A 17,923-nucleotide genomic window follows, 5' to 3' on the forward strand; every position below is an offset into this window, starting at 1 on the left:
CACCATGATGTAACATTGCTCTGTCTTTTGGGAAAACATTCGAGATCACTACAACCACTTGATAGAGGTGGCAAGTTTCACACTACCAAAGTTTGTCTTCTTCCACAAAATTGCCAAAACTGGTCCATTTCCTTGCACACAAATGGTGGGAGATTTTGGTTCAGTACTTTGACTGCACTGTCAAAGAGAAGTGACTGATACTTGTGTTGTTTGTCACAGCACTGCTTGCTCACTGCCCTCTCCCACTCATCTGTTGCTCAGGCAACCTAACCAAGAAAATGGAAAGTTGCACCTAATCTGGTCCCATCGTCTCACAGGCAGCTAAGAGTTATTACCATTATCCATACTCTGGAAACACCCCATTTGGATTAGTGCAAGATCTTGTGCATGTGGCTGCCTTTGACTTGTGCTCAAGTAGCTATAAAGATTTATAGTTTGCTGACTGCAACTGGGTAGAGAAAACACATCTGCCAGTCCCAAAATGGCTACAGTCACGCCCAGTCTATTTCCAAGCACGATTCAAAGTGCTGGTTTTAAACTTTATATCCCTAAATGGCTTGGGACCCAAGTATATTAAGGAATGCATTCTCCCACATCATACTGTATACTGAGATTATCCTCTGGGTCCTCTGGATGCAACCCTCACACTGTCTGTTTCCACACACAATCCAAGGACATTATCCAATATAGTTTGTAGGATATATACTTGAACACCTTTTGGATATTATAAATTAAAAGTTCTTTCTCTTTTCCTGTGTGTGACTAAGATATGAGTAGGGAGAATCAATGTTGGAAGCAGTACTAAGATCTTGTCAAGTTTACATTCTACCTCACACGAAGTTCTTTGCAACTGAGAAAGTCTGCCCAGTAACACCTATACAGTATCTTTTATTCGCAGAGTGTTTTGTGTCACCTTAAAGACCAACAAATTTTATGTAGCATAAGCTTTCACACATCAGAGAACCCTTTGTCAGAAACATTTATCTGCTTTCCATCTTCTGTCATTTCTAACCAACACAGCAGTCACTGTCTAATGAACTGCCTATTCTTAATGCTTTCTTCAGAAATAAAAATATGCCATTATAAAGCTTTTCATTCTGAAGAAAGGAAGTGGCTGAAAATTCTGTAACCTGAGGCAATCATTTATTACTGTCCAATGTTCAAGCATGTAATATGATCACCAAGAGCAACTTCTGTTTTCACTCTAATGGGACTGCTTGCCATTAGAACACACTTATAAGACCAGGAGGAATATTTCTCTTCCTACTGATAAAAACAAGTGTAGCATTTGCTATAATGAAAACCAGATACTTTGCTCACTTTAAGTCAGGAAATAGCAGCACATCTAATGGTGCAATGTGACACTAAGTAAGAATAAAATGACAGTGATAATCAGATAGCCACATATAGCCACAAACTAGTAGTACAAATACTTTTGACTATACTATAACAAGCCTGATTTAGATTATTATTATGTATTACTGTTATTACAGCAGCCAGTTTTGTTATAGTCAGCTTATTTTGGATTGTTATTCTACTTCAACAGGACAAGTATGAACAAAGCTGGGTTATTTGAAAATCTTCCACACTACTGTTTCAAAGTTACTGTGTGGTTTTGGGTTGGCAGTCTGAGTGCCCTCTTCTACAGCCCTAAATGAGACAGTCTTCAGCATTTTTGTGGAGTTCCACTTATTTACTTTGATAGATTATATCACAGTGTAATACTCCAATTTCAACTTGCATTGTCTTGACAAGGAAACAGGTAACAAGCCAAACACAGCAGAATCAAAGCATACTGGCTCCTGTGGGCAGCTGGTTGGCCCCTGTGTGAAGAGAAAAGTGGATGATGGACCTTGTTTTGATCCAGCACAGCTCTTATGTTCTTATGTCTAATGAATTGCTGAATAAACCTGGGCCCTACTGTTGTATAGACTCCCAGATGCAAAAGCAAATATACCCAACAAAGATAAGCAGTGCCTGGATGCTTTATGTTAGAGCAGTGGTCCCCAACCTTTTTGGTGCCAGGGACTGGTCCAATTATTCCATGAACTGGGGATTTTTTCCCCCACTGGCGGACTTCCGGCTGCTGGGATGCAAATGGCGTCCGCTATGCGGACACCATTTGCGTCCCTATTCTTTGCAGTAATCGGCTACGTAAAGGTTTACCTAGCCTATTACTTGTAGAACAGGGAAATTCAGAAACATCTATTAATTCATGCAGAGTTATAAGATGAACACTACCAGAAATCTACATATGATGCTTTGATACAGTTAACTGTACTGAGTTACAAAACTATAGTTGGTCAATAAATCAAATCCCAGAATAATTTATATAATGCTTTTGACTGGGGAGGGGGGGGCTTTTAACAGTTGCCCAATGAACATTTAAAATACAAAGTGTTTATTATAGGTATTTACCATTTTTCCATACTGAAAGACTAAGTATTATAATAAATGTGTCAATTTGTTAAGATTAAGATTCAAATGTAGTGATAAAAAGATCCTTTCCATTTCAATTGTTACTGCAGAATTTCACAAGCATGCCAGGAATTGTTTACAGATATGACTGTCAAGGATTCCAAGCCCTCCTCCAGTAGTGAAGCAACAGAGACTGGCTTAGCAATCCATAAGTGCTTTATTCAGTTAATTGCACCTCTTCACAGATAAAGGTTGGGAGGTGCCTCTGGGCCTAATTAACAAAATAGAGCTTTTGTTACGAGAACAGGACAGTTGCCCTTCAACTACTGAATGGATCTTTCACCTTGCTCTACAAGCATTTCCTGGGCTCCTCCCTTCAGGGAGGATCCTCTTGACTCACCTTCTGACGGGCCATCACTCTGGCAGAACACCTCCCCTCGGCTCTGCCCACTTAACTTGGCAGTGAGCGCTGGCATCTGTCAGGCCTGGTCCTTCCTCCCCCTCTGACAGAGACCAGGTTCCCACGGGGAGGGGGAAGATGGTTTCTGGGCACAGCCCTCCTGGTCGATAATCCTCTAGGAAGGTTCTTCACTGTCTCCTGGAGAGCCTTGAGGAATTTCCTCTCCTACTCCCTGTCCCGGCTGGGTTACTTCTAGCTCTGCTCCCAGCTCTGAATCTGAGTCAGAAACCAAATCAGGGAGGCTAGACCCAAATCCTGACAATGACACCCCACACAAAGACACAAATCTAAAGATGGTTAGGGGGGAAATGAAAGCTGAAAGAAACGGCTGGGTTGTATCCAATTGTATCCCTCCACTGATAGAAAGCCTGTGATCCAGTAGAGGTTTCCGTGAGTGGAAGAGTGGGGAAGGGGAGGTGACTTTTACAAAATTTATTCTCCAGTCCCCACACTACCTCCTATGCTGTTCAAAATGGCCCTGGAACCCTTAGAGCAGATATGGAGAGGGCAGGGGGCTGAAGAGGGAAGGAGGAATCAACTAAGGTTGCCCTACCTCTCATTTCTTGTATTGGAAGCCTCCACTAGGGTTGGCATGGGCACCCAATTCAATCCAGGGTACCAGCGCAAACGTTCCTGCCCGTATCCCCGAGCCCCGCTCACTGAGCCCCTGCTCGCCCCCTGCCTGCACTTGGCAAATGGCCTGCACTCACCCCAGCAGCCTAGTTGAGCTTCACAAAGCACCATTGTCACAAAAATGCACAAATTTGCACGCACATGAAAATGTGCATTTTTGTGAATGCGCATATATGCGTATGAGCGAAAATGTACATTTTCCAAAAATGCATATTTTTGCACATGCACTAATGTGTGCCTTCACAAATATGCACATTTCACACATGAGAATATGCAAATTTGCAAAATGTGCATTTTCACACATACAAGAACATGCACATTTTTGCGATCACCTTTTTTTAAAAAAAAACAACGATGGTGACCGCAGAGCTCAACGTGGCCGCTGGGGTGAGTGCGGGCTGCTCACCAAGCATAGGAGGGGCTCGAGCGAGGTCGGGGGACCGGGAAGCAGGGGCAGGACAGGCGCCCGGAGAACCCGAATGGGGGGGGGGGTTAGTCTGCACATCCCTAGCCTCTACTGGATCATAGAGTCTCCTGTCAGCAGAGGGACACAACTGAATACATCTCACTAGTTCTTTTAAAATGCTTAAAGACCTCCTGTAATGCATTATCATCTCTGGACCTAGGAATTACATATGAATAGCTAACAGGAGTCTGGAAAGTTGATTCTTAGTTCCTTAACCAATTCAGATTAATAAATTCAATTCATGAACTAGAAACTGAAAATTGAACACAATATAAGCTATGAGAAACCCCAACCCATGCACCTGTGCCACCAGGACACTGTTCCTAAAATGGTGCCTACGAAGCAATACATCCAAGACAAAACTAAAGTGGTGATCAGAAAAAATCTGTCATGTTACATAAATACATTAAAACAAAGGTATACACACACACAGCACAAACACCCTTCTGGTGCTCTGCTTCCTCCTTTTAAAACGAATGAAGAAGTTTGAGATTTACAAGACTAAGGGCGCAATCCTATGCATGATTAGATAGAAAAAGTCCCACAATTCCCAGCATAGCTGGCTGGGGAAATGCTGGGATTTGTAGGACCTTTTTCTGTCGAAACATGCATAGGATTGCACCCCTAGTTTACAACTTGAAAAAGATTACTGCTCTGTAAGGGAATAGGTGGATCTGTAATACATTCTACATATACACTCCATGTACTCAAGTATTACTCATTAGGTATGCACCTGGCACACGAGTGACTAATATAAAAAGGCAAGAATTAACCTGCATAATATACTCCCTTGATTTGCGGAATTAAATATGTTTAACCATGGATTATAGCACCAGTGTGCATTGATCTAATGAATGGGTTTATCTACAATGCTACAAATACTACAAAAAAACCTATTTCATTATTTAAAATATTTTATGCCACTTTTTGTGGCAAAGTCCCTTCAACTATGTTTACAAAGTAAAATAAAACTGTAACTTGTTGTTCAGTCGTTAAGTCGTGTCCGACTCTTCGTGACCCCATGGACCATAGCACGCCAGGCTTTCCTGTCCTCCACTCTCTCCCAGAGTGTGTTCAAGTTCATAAAATTCTAACTACTGTGACTCAAAATCTGTTTGTAATCCAGTATACTACTTCCTGGCTATTTTTATTTATTTATTTTATTTTATTTATTTCATTTCCATACCGCCCAATAACCGAAGCTCTCTTTTTGAAGAGATATCTAAACTTTTTAAACTAAAGCACAAACATACACAAAATGCAATGAAAATCATGACTGATGTAGAAAGAACACCAGTAGAAAACCTGCATGGGACATGAAAAGAACATCAAAGTCCAACTCACAGGCTTGAATTCTAAAATAAGTGAACAGAAGTACAGTTTGCCATACCGTTCTTTCCCCCACCCCACCCCACCCCAAAAAACCCTATCAGGAAAGTTGGGATACTGGGAATTGCCCCAAATTGGATGGAGCTTTGGTGATTACACCACCCAGTATCCCTCATGCCCCATCCAAAATGGTCCTGGAGGTTCCGCCCAACCCTCTGGAGAGGCTTTGGGGTGGGGGATGCAGGTGGCTGCAAGAGGGAAGAGAAGGGAAAAAACAATAATTTTATTTATTATTCTAACATTTACACCTTGCTTTTCTGTGTAAATGCACACTCAAGGCAGCTTACAACATTAAGAGATGGATGCCTCTGAACTCAGAGGCTTCTGTTATCCAGTGCCCGGCCAAGCTGCTGCCAGCTGGGTGGGAGGAGTGACAGAGGCAATTTCTCCCCCTCTGGCCTCTGTGTTTTGTTTTTTCTTCTAGATGGGCCTCTGAGCCCATCTAGAGAGGGCACACTGTCAGGGGTGGGACTAGGGCTGAAGAGGCTATAGGACTCCTCATATTCTAATCTTTCCTCTCTCTGTTCACCGGCACTCTCCCTTTCTGACCTCTCCAATTTCTTTCCACAGCAGCTGCAAGGGTACGGATGGATGGATCAGATAGTAGAGCCCCCTTCCAAGGCTGCAGCAGTTTCTACGGCCTTGGGGAAGAAAATCTATGGTCCCTGGGATGCTCTCCAGGGACCATAGGATTGAGCTATGAAAAACCACACAGACAATATAATCAATTAAAATCCAATACAACCGGCAGATAGCAAACAGAAGAAAACAGAAATCATTTAAAAGGCCCTAACACCTACTGAAAGAAGTGTTCAGTATACATTTGAAAGCAGGCAATAAAAGGACTAGAAAATCTATCTGTGGAGATCATTTCATGGCCTGGATGCCTCAATATAAATCACCTTCTCCCTCATCTCCACCATTTGTACTGCATCATCAGCAGAAAGACAGCAAGACAGGCCTCAGAAACAGAGCAAAGTTCAAACAGGTTTGCCATGGGAGATAATTCTCAACGTAACTCCATCTCGAGCTGTTTGGGTCTTTAAAGAAGGGAGAGACTAAAAACAAACTGGAAGCCAGCAAAACTAGTTTAAAAATTGGCTTAATACAATCCATCTTGGATGAAGCCAGATAAGAATTTGGACACATCTTCCTGAACCAACTGAAGTTTCAGAACTATCTTCAAGAGCAAGCCATATAAGAGTGCACTATGGTAACCCAACCTGGATGTGATGGAGGGAGCAATCCTATGGCTACTAGACACTGTCTAGAGGGCCATAGGATTTTTCAGTTTCTGGGAACTTGGGCTCCGAACTTGGTTCCCAGAAACCGTGCTCCCTTCCCCCTCCCCCCACAGTTGGCATGCTTCTCTCCAGGCTGGCTATGTCTCCGTGCTCAGAAATGGACCATGGAGACAGTGAAAAGGGGCGGTCCCAGGGGCAGGGAGTAGAGGAGACTACAGAAGCCGCTTTACACGGCTTCCTATGCTCCACGTGGCCTCCTTCCTTCCCTGAAGTCATGGCTAGACAGCCGAAATTGGCCACCTAGCCAAAAATGAAGAGCGGCCGGAGCACGGAGGCGAGGATCACCTCCGTGCTATGGCCACCCTGCATTGGATACTTGGCAGCCTCCGACTTCAGAGGCTACCAGCTATCACAATAGGATTGCGCCCTTAAGCAACCTTCGCCAACCCTCCAGATGTTTTGGATTGCAACTCCCAGAATTCCTGACCATTAATAGCTAATGGTTTGGGCTGACAGGGTTGAAGTCCAAAACATCTAGGGAAGGCTGGACTGAAGCTCATTTTGATTTCTCCAGGAAAGGGTACAGCTAGCAAAACAGAGTTGGTGAAAGGCCACCTGCGCATAAGTAGGGCCGGCTCCAGGGGAACTCCCAAGCTACAAACCTGGTGCTTTGCGGGAGTGCAAACCTGTTTAAAGAAGAGTTAAATACCTACTCCAAGCCTATCGGTACCATTAATCAACAATACCTCTGCCTTGTCTGGCTAATGCCTCATGCTCTTCTACTCCAAAACTTCCAAAGCCTCCCAAGGAACAGATGATGGAAACAAGAGACAGAGCTAGGAGTCATCAGCATACAGACGACCAGCCCAAATCTCCAGATAACTTGATCCACTATGTTCAGGTAGACGTTGAAGAGCACGGCAGAAAAGATGGAACCTGGCAGAAGCCCACATGCCAAAGGCCATGGGATAGAGCAGCAGTCTCCCAGTACTACTTTCTGGAACCTGCCCTCCAGAAAGGGCCAGAGGAGAGTGAAAATGGTGAATTGAAGCCTATTCCGCCATGGAATCCATCAGTATATATTCCTCCATGGAATCCTTCAGGCTGAAGGGCATGTTAGAACCTGTTTAAATAAATTCATAAAATCACAGGAGGGCAGTCCAGAGGGATACCATGATTGATGGTATTAGAAGCTGCTGAGTGCCAAGCTTCCCATCTATTACCCAGTGCAGTTCATCCACCAGGGCTAAGTAGATATTCTCAGTTCCATACCTGGGTTGAAACCAGACTGGAACAAGTAGAAATAATCAGTTGTATAGAAGAAAACCTGGAGCAGGGTAACCACCATGTGCTAAAAGACCATGCTTTTAAAAAGGCAGATTTCAACGACATAATTTTATTCTCGAAACTCATGACAATGTATAGAGTAACTTTTTTTAATTGCAAACATAAATCTCCAACAGACCTCGATTCTCAGTTTGGCATAGCAATTTCACTCTTGTATTATTCTTTGAAGAAACCAAAGCAGCTGAAAATAAAGACTAAATAAAACCACCAAGAGGATAAGGAACTAAAGGTAAAACAGTGGATTACAAAACAATCAGCAAGAAGAGGCATAGCCCTATCACAGCAGTAGGAAGAGCTAGCAAAACAACAACTTGCGGTCATCTTTTCTCAGAGCCTCCAGAAAAAGTCATGTTTTGGTTAGACAGTAGAAGACAATAATGTTGCTTGCAAGGAGCCCAGGAGGGGGGGGATCCATAGGGCTTCTCCACAACTGAGAAGACCCTGCCCTTCATGACTATCTGCTGCACTTCAGTCACTGGGGGGGCCACAGTCTGGTGACAAAACTTTAACTGTAGTCTCTGGATGCTTTTCAAGAATAGCCCCGCAGAGCATTGACATAAAGTATGAAGGACTGGGGGGGGGGGGGGGTCTTATGTTCTGCTACCCGAGGAAGCAAATATATGCTCTCTCCTAATACCACAGTAAAAAGGTGATTTGTTTACTTAACATCAGCAGCAAATATTCAAAGTCATGGAGAGACTACCTACTTTTCACAAGGAGGGGGTAGGCCTAATTATATGAATTAACCCAGCAGTCTCCCTGCTGCAGACACTGTAAACTGCTTTTGCGGATTTTACATGAAATAGGAACTTTTGAGCATGTTTACTGTTATTGAAGATGCATTACTTATTTGGCAGAAAGGTCTCAAACCATGAACAGCACTAGTCCTAACCAAGTTTATTCAGAAATAGCTCAGCCCAATACAGCCATTTCCAATTAGACTTCCAGTACTTAAGACTGCAGCATGAATATTCTATAGTATCTTGTAAACATCCATTTCAATATATCTCTAACTAATGTGCATCCACCTAAAATGGTACATGTCACCACAAAAAATTTTGTTCTAGGGCAAGGCTGATTTTTTTTTTTTTTAAAGGAGTTCTAAATTTACTCACATGTCTTTCTTCTAAACACAGTGTAATCCTAAAACACCAGAACTCAGCTTTGACTTTACAGCCATATTTCACATCTACCAAAATGAAGTTAGTGATGCCGGATAATTGCAGTAATGCTTTGTGTGTTTTTCCGTCAACAACCTATGTACCTGTTCTACCAATCTCTATTATGTAAACCTCCCAAATCTGCTCTGATGATCTCATGCTTTAAAATACTATCTTCCTTTATAAGATATCAAATATATTCTCCACCCACCATAAATCATCAGTGTGAAATCCAAAAGGAAAAGGACTGTATCTGGTTAGAACGCATAGGTTTCTTCTTTTTTAGGAGCTTCATAAAAATATTATTAATATCTAATATTTAGAAACCATCTACTCAGGGTGAAGAAAAGCTGGTGTAATATATAACATTTACTAAAGTCCTACAAAACAATATTTTATGAAAAACCCAAACAAAATACTCACATAGACTAAAACAGTTAATTGTACTTTACTTCAGCAACATACCATTGAAGAAAACATTAAATACTTTAACAAAACGCACTTAACAAAAACTTTCATACTTACATTTTGGCAAGAGTAAAGTAGTCATGGGAAGACAATTCAACACACATACATACAAGAAGCTCCTCTGTTTTCTATGAGTTTAAAGCAAAACCAGACACAGCAGAAAAAGGACAGACAAAAAAGAACTTGGTAATAGCCAAGGGAAAAAGTGTAGGCCTATAACCCAAGAGTTGCTTTCATTCCTTGTTTCTATTATTGTTGGCAATGATTAAGCATTCTAAGTCCATTTGTGTCAACAGCTAGTTATGATCAATATAAAAACCACCATCCTTACTATAAGATGTAAAAACAGACCAACACCCAATGGCATTCTACAGAATTTGTATAGTATAGTGTGAGATTCAGAAGAGACAGGCTCTAGAGAAGGGTAGTGTATTTCAAGACAACAGAACCCCATAAGGCAAAATAATATTTCTTACCTTAAATACTTTGCCAAAAGCACCATCACCCAGTTCTCCTATAATTTCCCAATAGTCCTCTGGATTCAAGTCTCTCTTGACATGTTCATACTGCTTCTTCTTCTTTTCACCTCCCAGTTTGAAGATCTTACGAAAGTTAAAGAAGGACATTTTTGCCTATTTTAACTAGCTCAAAAATGCAACAAAAACCCTGCCCTGAGAGATTGAATAAGCAGTCCTTCGATTCTTTCCAATAGTCTTTTTTGCTTGCTTTAAGATCCAAAGGGATAAAAGGCACAAAATTGTGACTATTACGCCTCGTGACAATGCTGACGCTGCCAGCAAAGGAGCAGACAAGGACACAATTTGTCACCCTAGGTCTTTAGATGCAGCATACAATCCAACATCCAAAGGAACAGCAATGAGCACCTTCTCCAAGTTCACCAAATCCAGCTTTAGTAACTTAAGAATCACATGCTCACACTAGTTTCTTGCTCGTAACAACTACACAACAGCACATGGCAAGGCCTCAAGGATACTATCTGAAAAAGTGCATTGATGGCCTAGTACCACAGAGTTCAGAAGTTCTGAGGGTGAAAAAACCCCACCCAGTGGAGTATTTTTGGTGGCGTATCCCACACCAGGTGGAAAGTACTTGTGCCAAACAACAGAAGGGCAGATGGCTCTCTTCAAATCCTGCCCCAATACTACTTATTTAGCAGCATATATAGGTGTCACTTCAGGTACAGGCTTTCTTTTCCTTGGCAGACAACACCTTCAGCACTCCAAAGCTGTGGAAAATGTACATCCTCACCCACATGCCGGGTGGTGGTGGGGAGACGACGACGACGAGTAGGACTCTTATTGGATTGGAGACAGCTCTTCACCTGCTGGATGGGGAGAGAAGAAGAAACTGAGAAATAATCTAGCCCTTCACACACGAACTCTTGTTCTTCTCCCGCCAGACACAGAGAAAGATGATTATTAAACACACACACACACACACCTTGGCCATTTACCTCATGAGAAAGGCAACTAGAGTTATTGAGGAATGTGCAAAGTGAGGTGCCCCATTTGTAGGGGGCGTGTCAAAGACCCCCTCCCCCTTCCCGTGTAGAAAGGCGGAGTGGGCTAGAGGCGAGCTCTTTTTCCCGGGGAAGCAGCCCCCACCTGCGTCCTCCACAGTACCATTAGCAGCAGCGCCGTTCCTTACGGGGGCGGGGGACGCCAAGGACGGAGACCTTTACCTAGAAGCAGATTTCAGTCTCCCACACAGCTGGGAAGACGCCGCCGCCGCCGCCTTCACTGTTCCCACTTCCTCCGTCTCCTCCGGATAAGAGGCGGGACAGAGCAATAAGCCTCCTTCTGCCGATTTCCTCTCCAACCCCCACCCAAGTCCGCCTGTGCCTCAAGCCTCAGCGCGCTACTCACTCTCTCCGTCCCCTCCCAAGGCTGTCGCGCACGCGCAGTTCCGCCCGCCTCCTCAGCCGCTCTCGAAAGGACCCAAGAACGGCCGCTCCCAACTCGCCCGCTCTCAGGGCCCGCCTTCCATGAACCCACGCATGCGCGCCTGTTTCCGAGCTCGGCCGACGGCTTCGTTCCTCGACTCGCGCTCCCTACCGTTCTCTTCCTCACACACAACCCCTGTAGCAGGGTAAGGAAAAAAAAGGGGGGAGGGGGAGGAGCTCAAAGGGTCGGTGCGGTTGTCTGACGTACATTTCCTTCCGGTTTTTTCTCCGCCTTCTGTTGCTCGTGAGTGTGCCCGGCTCGCGCTAGAGAGCCAATAGGAGCGCGCCGAGGTCTTCGGCGGGTAAGTGAGACAGCGCCAAGGAATCAGGGCCGAGAGGGGGCCGAAACGCCTTGGCGGGCGCGGGAGAGCGTGGGGTGCATCCCCGTGTGAAGGGGCCAGTTAATGGAGCAGGTTCTTTCTTGATGGCTGAGTGAGAGCTGTTTCAGGGGCTTCTTTTGCGAATCGATGGTAGAAGGAAAGGAGTAGGGGAAGTTTATAGATACACGTGTATAAAAAAACAAAGGCAGCCGTGTAGGCCCTCAAAATGTGCAAGCTTTCGAGATCTCCAGATCTCTTCATCAGGCAACATGTTATAAAAGGCAGGTTGGCGAGAGAGGGGGGAATAGGAGGGGGGAAATATTTAGGGGTGCAATCCTATGCTTGTTTATACAGGAAAAAGTCCTACAGCTCCCAGCATGCCCAGCCGGGCAAGGTGGGAATTGTAGGACTCTTCTGTCGAAACATGAATAGGGTTATGCCCTAAAACACACATGCTTATGTAGGGGGGGGGGTCTTTTATTTTTTGTTTTGTTAGGCTGCCGTGTTAACTTTAGATCAAGGGATGTAGCAATGACTACTGGCGTTAAAAGGAGATTAGACAAAACCATGGGAGAATAGGTCTGTCGATGGTTGTTAACCATGACAGCTGTGTGGAACTTCCAGGATCAGGGGCTGAATACAAGATCCTGGGCCAGATAACGGGGAATGCTGCTGCAGCGCATTAAGGCTTGTGGGCTTTCCAGAAGTATGTGGATTAGAGGGCCACAGTTAGAAACAGAATGATAGATGAGATCGACTTTTGGTATGATCCTGCAGGGCTCTTGTTATGTTTGTATGCTAGGAACAAAATGAAATTTGGGAGGATAATTGAATAGGTTAGTTTTAAGATAAGCTAACGGGACCTTCCCCCTGGTGCCCTCCAGGTGTTTGGGACTTCAGCTCCCATCAGCCCCAGACGGCATGACCATGGTCAGTGATGCTGGGAATTGCATTCCAAAACACCTGGTGTGCCCCCAGTAATGTAGTTGTCTTGAATAAAAAGCTTCATGCATCTGAATTGTTTGGCTTTAAGGTGCCACAAAACTTTATTGTTTTTATGAATAAAAAGGTTTGCCTCTGATATCTAACATTGTGTTACTATAATAGAGTTGCAGTGGTTTCATGCAAGAGACATCCATGACGATATCTCAAGGACTGGAGTTGTAGCTTACTTTACTTTACAGCTGTAAAGGAAATAATGCAGTCTCCTACCATAAAGCATTTTTTGCATTAAAGTGTGCTCTCTTTTCATCTGGCAAGTTTACTGTCTCTCTTCTGTTCTTGCATATGGTCTTTGGGTGTTTATTCAAAAGTGCCACTGACTGCAGTAGGACTTACTTCTGAGTAAATTTGCATAGAATCAATGCTGCGTGAAACATTTAGCACAAATAGATGTTGTGTTATATGTGGCAGTAGTAATTTTTTTCTAAGTTGTACTGACTTTGTGACACAAGCTTGTGTCTGGAGCTCATTGCTCCAGACAGAGAATGATTTTAGTTATTCTGAATCCTTCTTGCTACTGGGGTAGAGAGGATAAGTGTAGACTTCTGTCACTGTCTGCTTTGGAAAATCACAGCAGTGACATGATCAGATTTTTAAAATTTCTGTTTTAGTTATATATGATAAGACTGTAAAATTACTCCCCCTGCCCCCATAAACCCTTCAAGCCCACTTACTAGTATTTAACCTCTTTTGTTCCTACTTCAGAATTGGGCATTTCTTAATTTCTTTTTTTAGTTTTCAGCCCTTCTCCTTGACCACTTCCTTTTTCACAATATTTGCTGATCTTGGTTCGCTTCTTAAACTTCATCTCTTCATCGCTACTGTATTTTATTTCCTGTCCCTGGAAAGTATATGCTTGTTTACCACTCTCTGCCTAGCTATAAGTAAATAAGGGTGCAATCCTATCCAGATAGGCCACCTCCAAAGTCTGAGGTGACTGCTTATCCAAAGCAGGGCAGGAGAAGCACAAAGGGGATCATTCCTTCTGCTCTTCTCCTGCCCTGCATTTTTGACTAGGCAGCCAATTGCAGCTGTCTAGCTGCAGGAGGACGGAGTAGGGGAGGAAGCTGCTGTACGACACACAGGTTGTATCGTACAGACATTTCCGACCTCTCTGCCCCGGAATGCCCCCAGCCACTCCCCTTTTCAGCCACTCTGCACTCCCCTTGTGAGCGCGGAGGACAGGGCTGTTCCGTGCTGCCTCAGAGGCAGCGCAGAAGTGGGGGGAGGTCAGTTCTCCGGGAACTGACCTCGGAGCGCAGGCTCCGAGATCAATTCCCGGATAACACAATACCATATCACCATCTAGCCGCTGTCTAGCAACCATAGGATTGCTCCCTAAATACACTGTCCATTTGTTCACCTTTCTATGGTTCGCCTACTTTTATCTTTTATCCCAATTTCCTAATCAGAGTTCTGATGTTTCCTATTCTCCAATTTATCACAACCTAACTAGGCTCTTCTATCTTTGCTAATTTCTTTAAAGTAATCATCTCTTGGAGCTATTAATAAAGGAGACCTCCGTTCTTCTCCTGTCTGCTACCTCTGACATGGGAATCACTCTCCTCCTTTGCTTTGTGTGATAATTTTATTGGTTCATTGTCTTTAACCTTAATGACAATTGCTTCTCCAGTTTTCTTTAGAGCTTCTTGTTCCGTACTACTATCTTATTCCCTCTCTTTCACGATGCTTCATTCCTTATTGAAAGAATGTACCCCACGATGCTAGTGATAGCTTTGGTAACATTTGATTTTAATTTAACAAGTCATGATGTTACAATGATCTCTGGCACTTTTCACTGGAGGATTAGGAAGCCCTCCCATCTGAGCAACCATGATGTGTCGGGGAAAACCCCATCAGAAGCGGAAGGGGGACTATAGTTCCTTGGCAAGTGACAGGTGCTAGGTGCGAAAGCCCCATATGCTTTTGCTGGATTTGAAGTATGGAAAACAGGTTCTTGATTGCTTGTTTTTTTTCCTGTTAATCTTATCTTCAGCATATTCTATGGATGATAGTGGGCCTTCTTTCATGAGAAGGGCAGTAGAAAAGGGAACTCTTTGTATATCTGAATAGAAATTTAGCTCAGCCTCCCTAATCCGATGCTTTCCAGATATTTTGGACCACAACTTCCAGCATTTCTGATCATTGGCTATGGTAGTTGGAGCTGATGGGCATTGAAGTCCACAACATCTGGATGGCACCAGGTTGGGAAGGCTGTTGTAGCTAGCTGTTCAGAACCCCCCCAAAGTAATTTATGTTACACTTCTGGAATACCAACTTCCAATACCAAACTTTAACATAAAGGTTACTGATAGTATGCCATCAAGCAATAATTATGCTATTTTTATACGACCAGTTGTTGTTGTTCAGTCGTGTCCGACTCGCATGTGGGGAGGAACATATGGAAGAAGTCTTAGGGAACAATCCTATCTGGATTGATGGTTGCCTCCGAGCCCAGGGGCACTGCCTATCCAGTGCAGGGTGGGAGGAGTGGTGAGGAGCAGATCTCCTCCTTGCTCCCCGAGCCCGGCTTTTGTGGCTAGACAGCCGATTTTGGCTGTCTAGCATCGGGACCTCAGAGTGCGGGAAGCGGCAGCCAGATGATACATAGGATGTGTTGTACCGGTATTTCTGACTTCCCCGCCCTGGCCCACCCCCCGGGAATGCCCCATTTTTGCCACTCCACGCTGGGCTTATGAGCGCAGGGCTGATCCGCGCTGCCTATGAGGCAGTGTGGGAGGGGGTGGGGGTTGGTTCTCCAGGAACTGACCTCTGAGTGCAGGCTCCGAGGTCGGTTCCAAGGAATCTGACTAGCAGCCGTAGGATTGCACCCTTAATGTTCTTAATAATCTGCAACTCAAAAGACATTTTGCACTTGCTTTATTATCACCTTTGTTTTTCCAGTTTGTTTTTTTCTGTTCCCCTCATTTGGGCAAGATTTCTATTTTCTGAATGGAAAAATATGCAATAAGAAAGAGACAATCTGAATTAATTATGCTGAAATTCTAATGTAATTTGTCCTCCTATCATTATTATTTCTCTAGGATAGTGTTTCACTCTTCAGTTTCAGCAAAGTTAGTGGTTATATATTGCTGCTCACTATTAGCCATTTCAATTCAGGGACTATGATATATTTTTACTACTTCTATGGAGTAGAATTAAGAGATGGTTGTATCTGAGAATTTTATGTCACGTATGATTTTTTCCACCCCAGTCTTACAAACATTCCATCAGAAGCTCTGCTTGTGGTTGGTTGATCCATTCTCTTGAGGATAAATCATTAATTTCTAAATGTTTGCTGGAGCCACAGAAGTGGAAGAAGAGGTTCCTTCACTGTTATGGGGCTTGGATCCTATCTTTTCAGCCTTTGCAAGATTATATGTTAAGGACATACTCGAAATGAAAGAGTCTAAACAGGTTCCAGGTAAGTGGTAAGATGACTATGAAATGCATAACAGCATCACTGGCTTTAATGAAAAACCTAGCAGTACTAAACTGTAATGTTGACAATCTGATCCCAGATATCAGCCTTTTTCTCCCTCCTTTTCCCCTCCCTTCTGCGCTTCTTGAAAGAAGCTCAGAGGCCGGATAAGACAGGGCAAGCGAAAGTGAGAGGATCCTTATCACTGTGTATGTCAGGTCCCTATCTGTTTTTCCCAGAGTGTGAAGCACTTGAATCCAACCCTTGCTAGTGTTCCCTGGCCTCTGTCTGACACCTTACTTGCCTTCGTGAGCATGGGAAGGAAGCCTAACTGAGTAGACCACTCCAACAAGACGGGTGTTTCTCTTGCCATTGGTGTGCTGAAATCTTTCCCCCTCTCCACCCTATTTCATATAGTGGGATGTAAAGCTGTTGCAGGGGCAGCGGGGTGGGGGAAGAGAAATATGGTGCTGGAACTGCCAGCAGGTCACTTCAGGCTGACCTCTCTAGTACAACTAGCTGCCAGTGAGGGTTATGAAGAGTTAATGTAAGTATCCTTTCTAGAGTCGATGAGTCAAACACTTGCATGGTTACAATGACTCACCTGATTGCCTGTGGTTAGTTAAAATGTGGGATGTGCTGAATATTTTTCTGTTATTTTCAGTTCAAAGGTTGTGGTTTCAGAGAGGGAAAGATATATCTGAAACTCTCTTCCTTGCTTGCAGTTTGCTGTCTGCCCAGTAGCTGCTTCAGTACTATTTTTTTTTAGACTGAGACTGCTTTGTCTTGGGAAGTGATCACAGCAAATCAAGGATTACATAGTGAGCATGATGACTCCCCATTACCACATAACCAAGCAGATTTCGCAATGTGACAGTGTCAGTGAGCTAGTTCAGAGTGAGAGCAATGTCTCACCACTGAAAATATCTGATTGTAGCTGGTGCAAGCTTTTACAAAAAGTGCTCTTCACCATTTCACTTTGCCTCCAAGCAACTAGACTCATAATTTCAATAGAAATTTACTTTAGACAACAAATGGCTAAGCTCTGTGTGGCTAGGTGAGCTAGTAAAGTCTGCTGCAGGCTAGTAACTTGGGAGACCATTTTTTTTACAAGGCTGGTAATCAAAGCCACTCATCAGTATTGGAGATTTCCCCCAAATACCCCTGACTAGATTAAAATTCTGGTTTGGTCACATTCTTTGCCTCATTTTTTAATTTCTTCAAAAATATTCCACTTATAGTGAGTGTGATATATGTGTTGTGTTTAGGAAGTCAATGCATGTTCTGTATGGGAACATGGGAATATTAAATCTATGAGGTGAAAACAGGAAGCACACATTTCTTTGGGATTCACATGTGGCAACAACATGAGAGAAGCATAAATAATTGTTAACACAGTGGGCTAATGCAAGAGGCACTGGGGAAAAGCTGCCCATCAAACTTCTCTACCTTCCAGTAGGCGGGGAAAGCTGATGGAGAAGCTTCTGAATCTTGCAGATCCATCCCTCTCCTTCCTGCTCCCCAGCTTGTCTCCTTCCCACATTCCCCAGCCTCTGCTGAGGTCATTGTTGTAATCTCAGAAAGAGGAGCAGCAACTGAGAGGGACTGGGGGAAGAGCCATGATCGGATCTC

The 17,923-nt window shown here is 43.7% G+C and overlaps 2 protein-coding genes across 23 annotated transcripts in view; one reads left to right on the plus strand and one right to left on the minus strand.

Moving 5' to 3' along the window:
- The window catches only part of SLK (STE20 like kinase), a 66,513-nt gene extending 54,740 nt beyond the window's left edge, over positions 1-11,773 (minus strand). For 4 of the 11 annotated variants that reach the window (XM_084846392.1, XM_084846396.1, XM_084846387.1 and 1 more), the window contains exons 1-2: positions 11,288-11,368; positions 10,062-10,930 (exon numbers count right to left, since the gene is read on the minus strand). In XM_084846392.1, coding sequence (XP_084702518.1) covers positions 10,062-10,211 — 150 coding nt within the window. In that variant the 5' untranslated portion in view covers positions 10,212-10,930; positions 11,288-11,368. Of the gene's footprint in view, positions 1-10,061; positions 10,931-11,228; positions 11,369-11,471 lie in introns of those variants that run through there. The other 7 variants (XM_084846397.1, XM_084846393.1, XM_084846394.1 and 4 more) reach the window with 5 other exon arrangements.
- Positions 11,520-17,923, plus strand: part of STN1 (STN1 subunit of CST complex) — a 34,761-nt gene continuing 28,357 nt past the window's right edge. For 4 of the 12 annotated variants that reach the window (XR_014789498.1, XM_084846398.1, XM_084846402.1 and 1 more), the window contains exons 1-2: positions 11,790-11,850; positions 16,085-16,294. Coding sequence is in view for 9 of the 12 variants with exons in the window: in XM_084846398.1 (XP_084702524.1) it covers positions 16,162-16,294 (133 nt within the window). In the remaining 3 variants the exon portion in view is untranslated. Of the gene's footprint in view, positions 11,851-16,079; positions 16,295-17,923 lie in introns of those variants that run through there. The other 8 variants (XR_014789499.1, XM_084846405.1, XM_084846408.1 and 5 more) reach the window with 6 other exon arrangements.

The sequence above is a fragment of the Heloderma suspectum genome, chromosome 3 (assembly GCF_057233095.1).
Source record: "Heloderma suspectum isolate Gila_16-S chromosome 3, 16-S_ref, whole genome shotgun sequence".
NCBI classification, from domain to species: Eukaryota; Metazoa; Chordata; class Lepidosauria; order Squamata; family Helodermatidae; genus Heloderma; species Heloderma suspectum.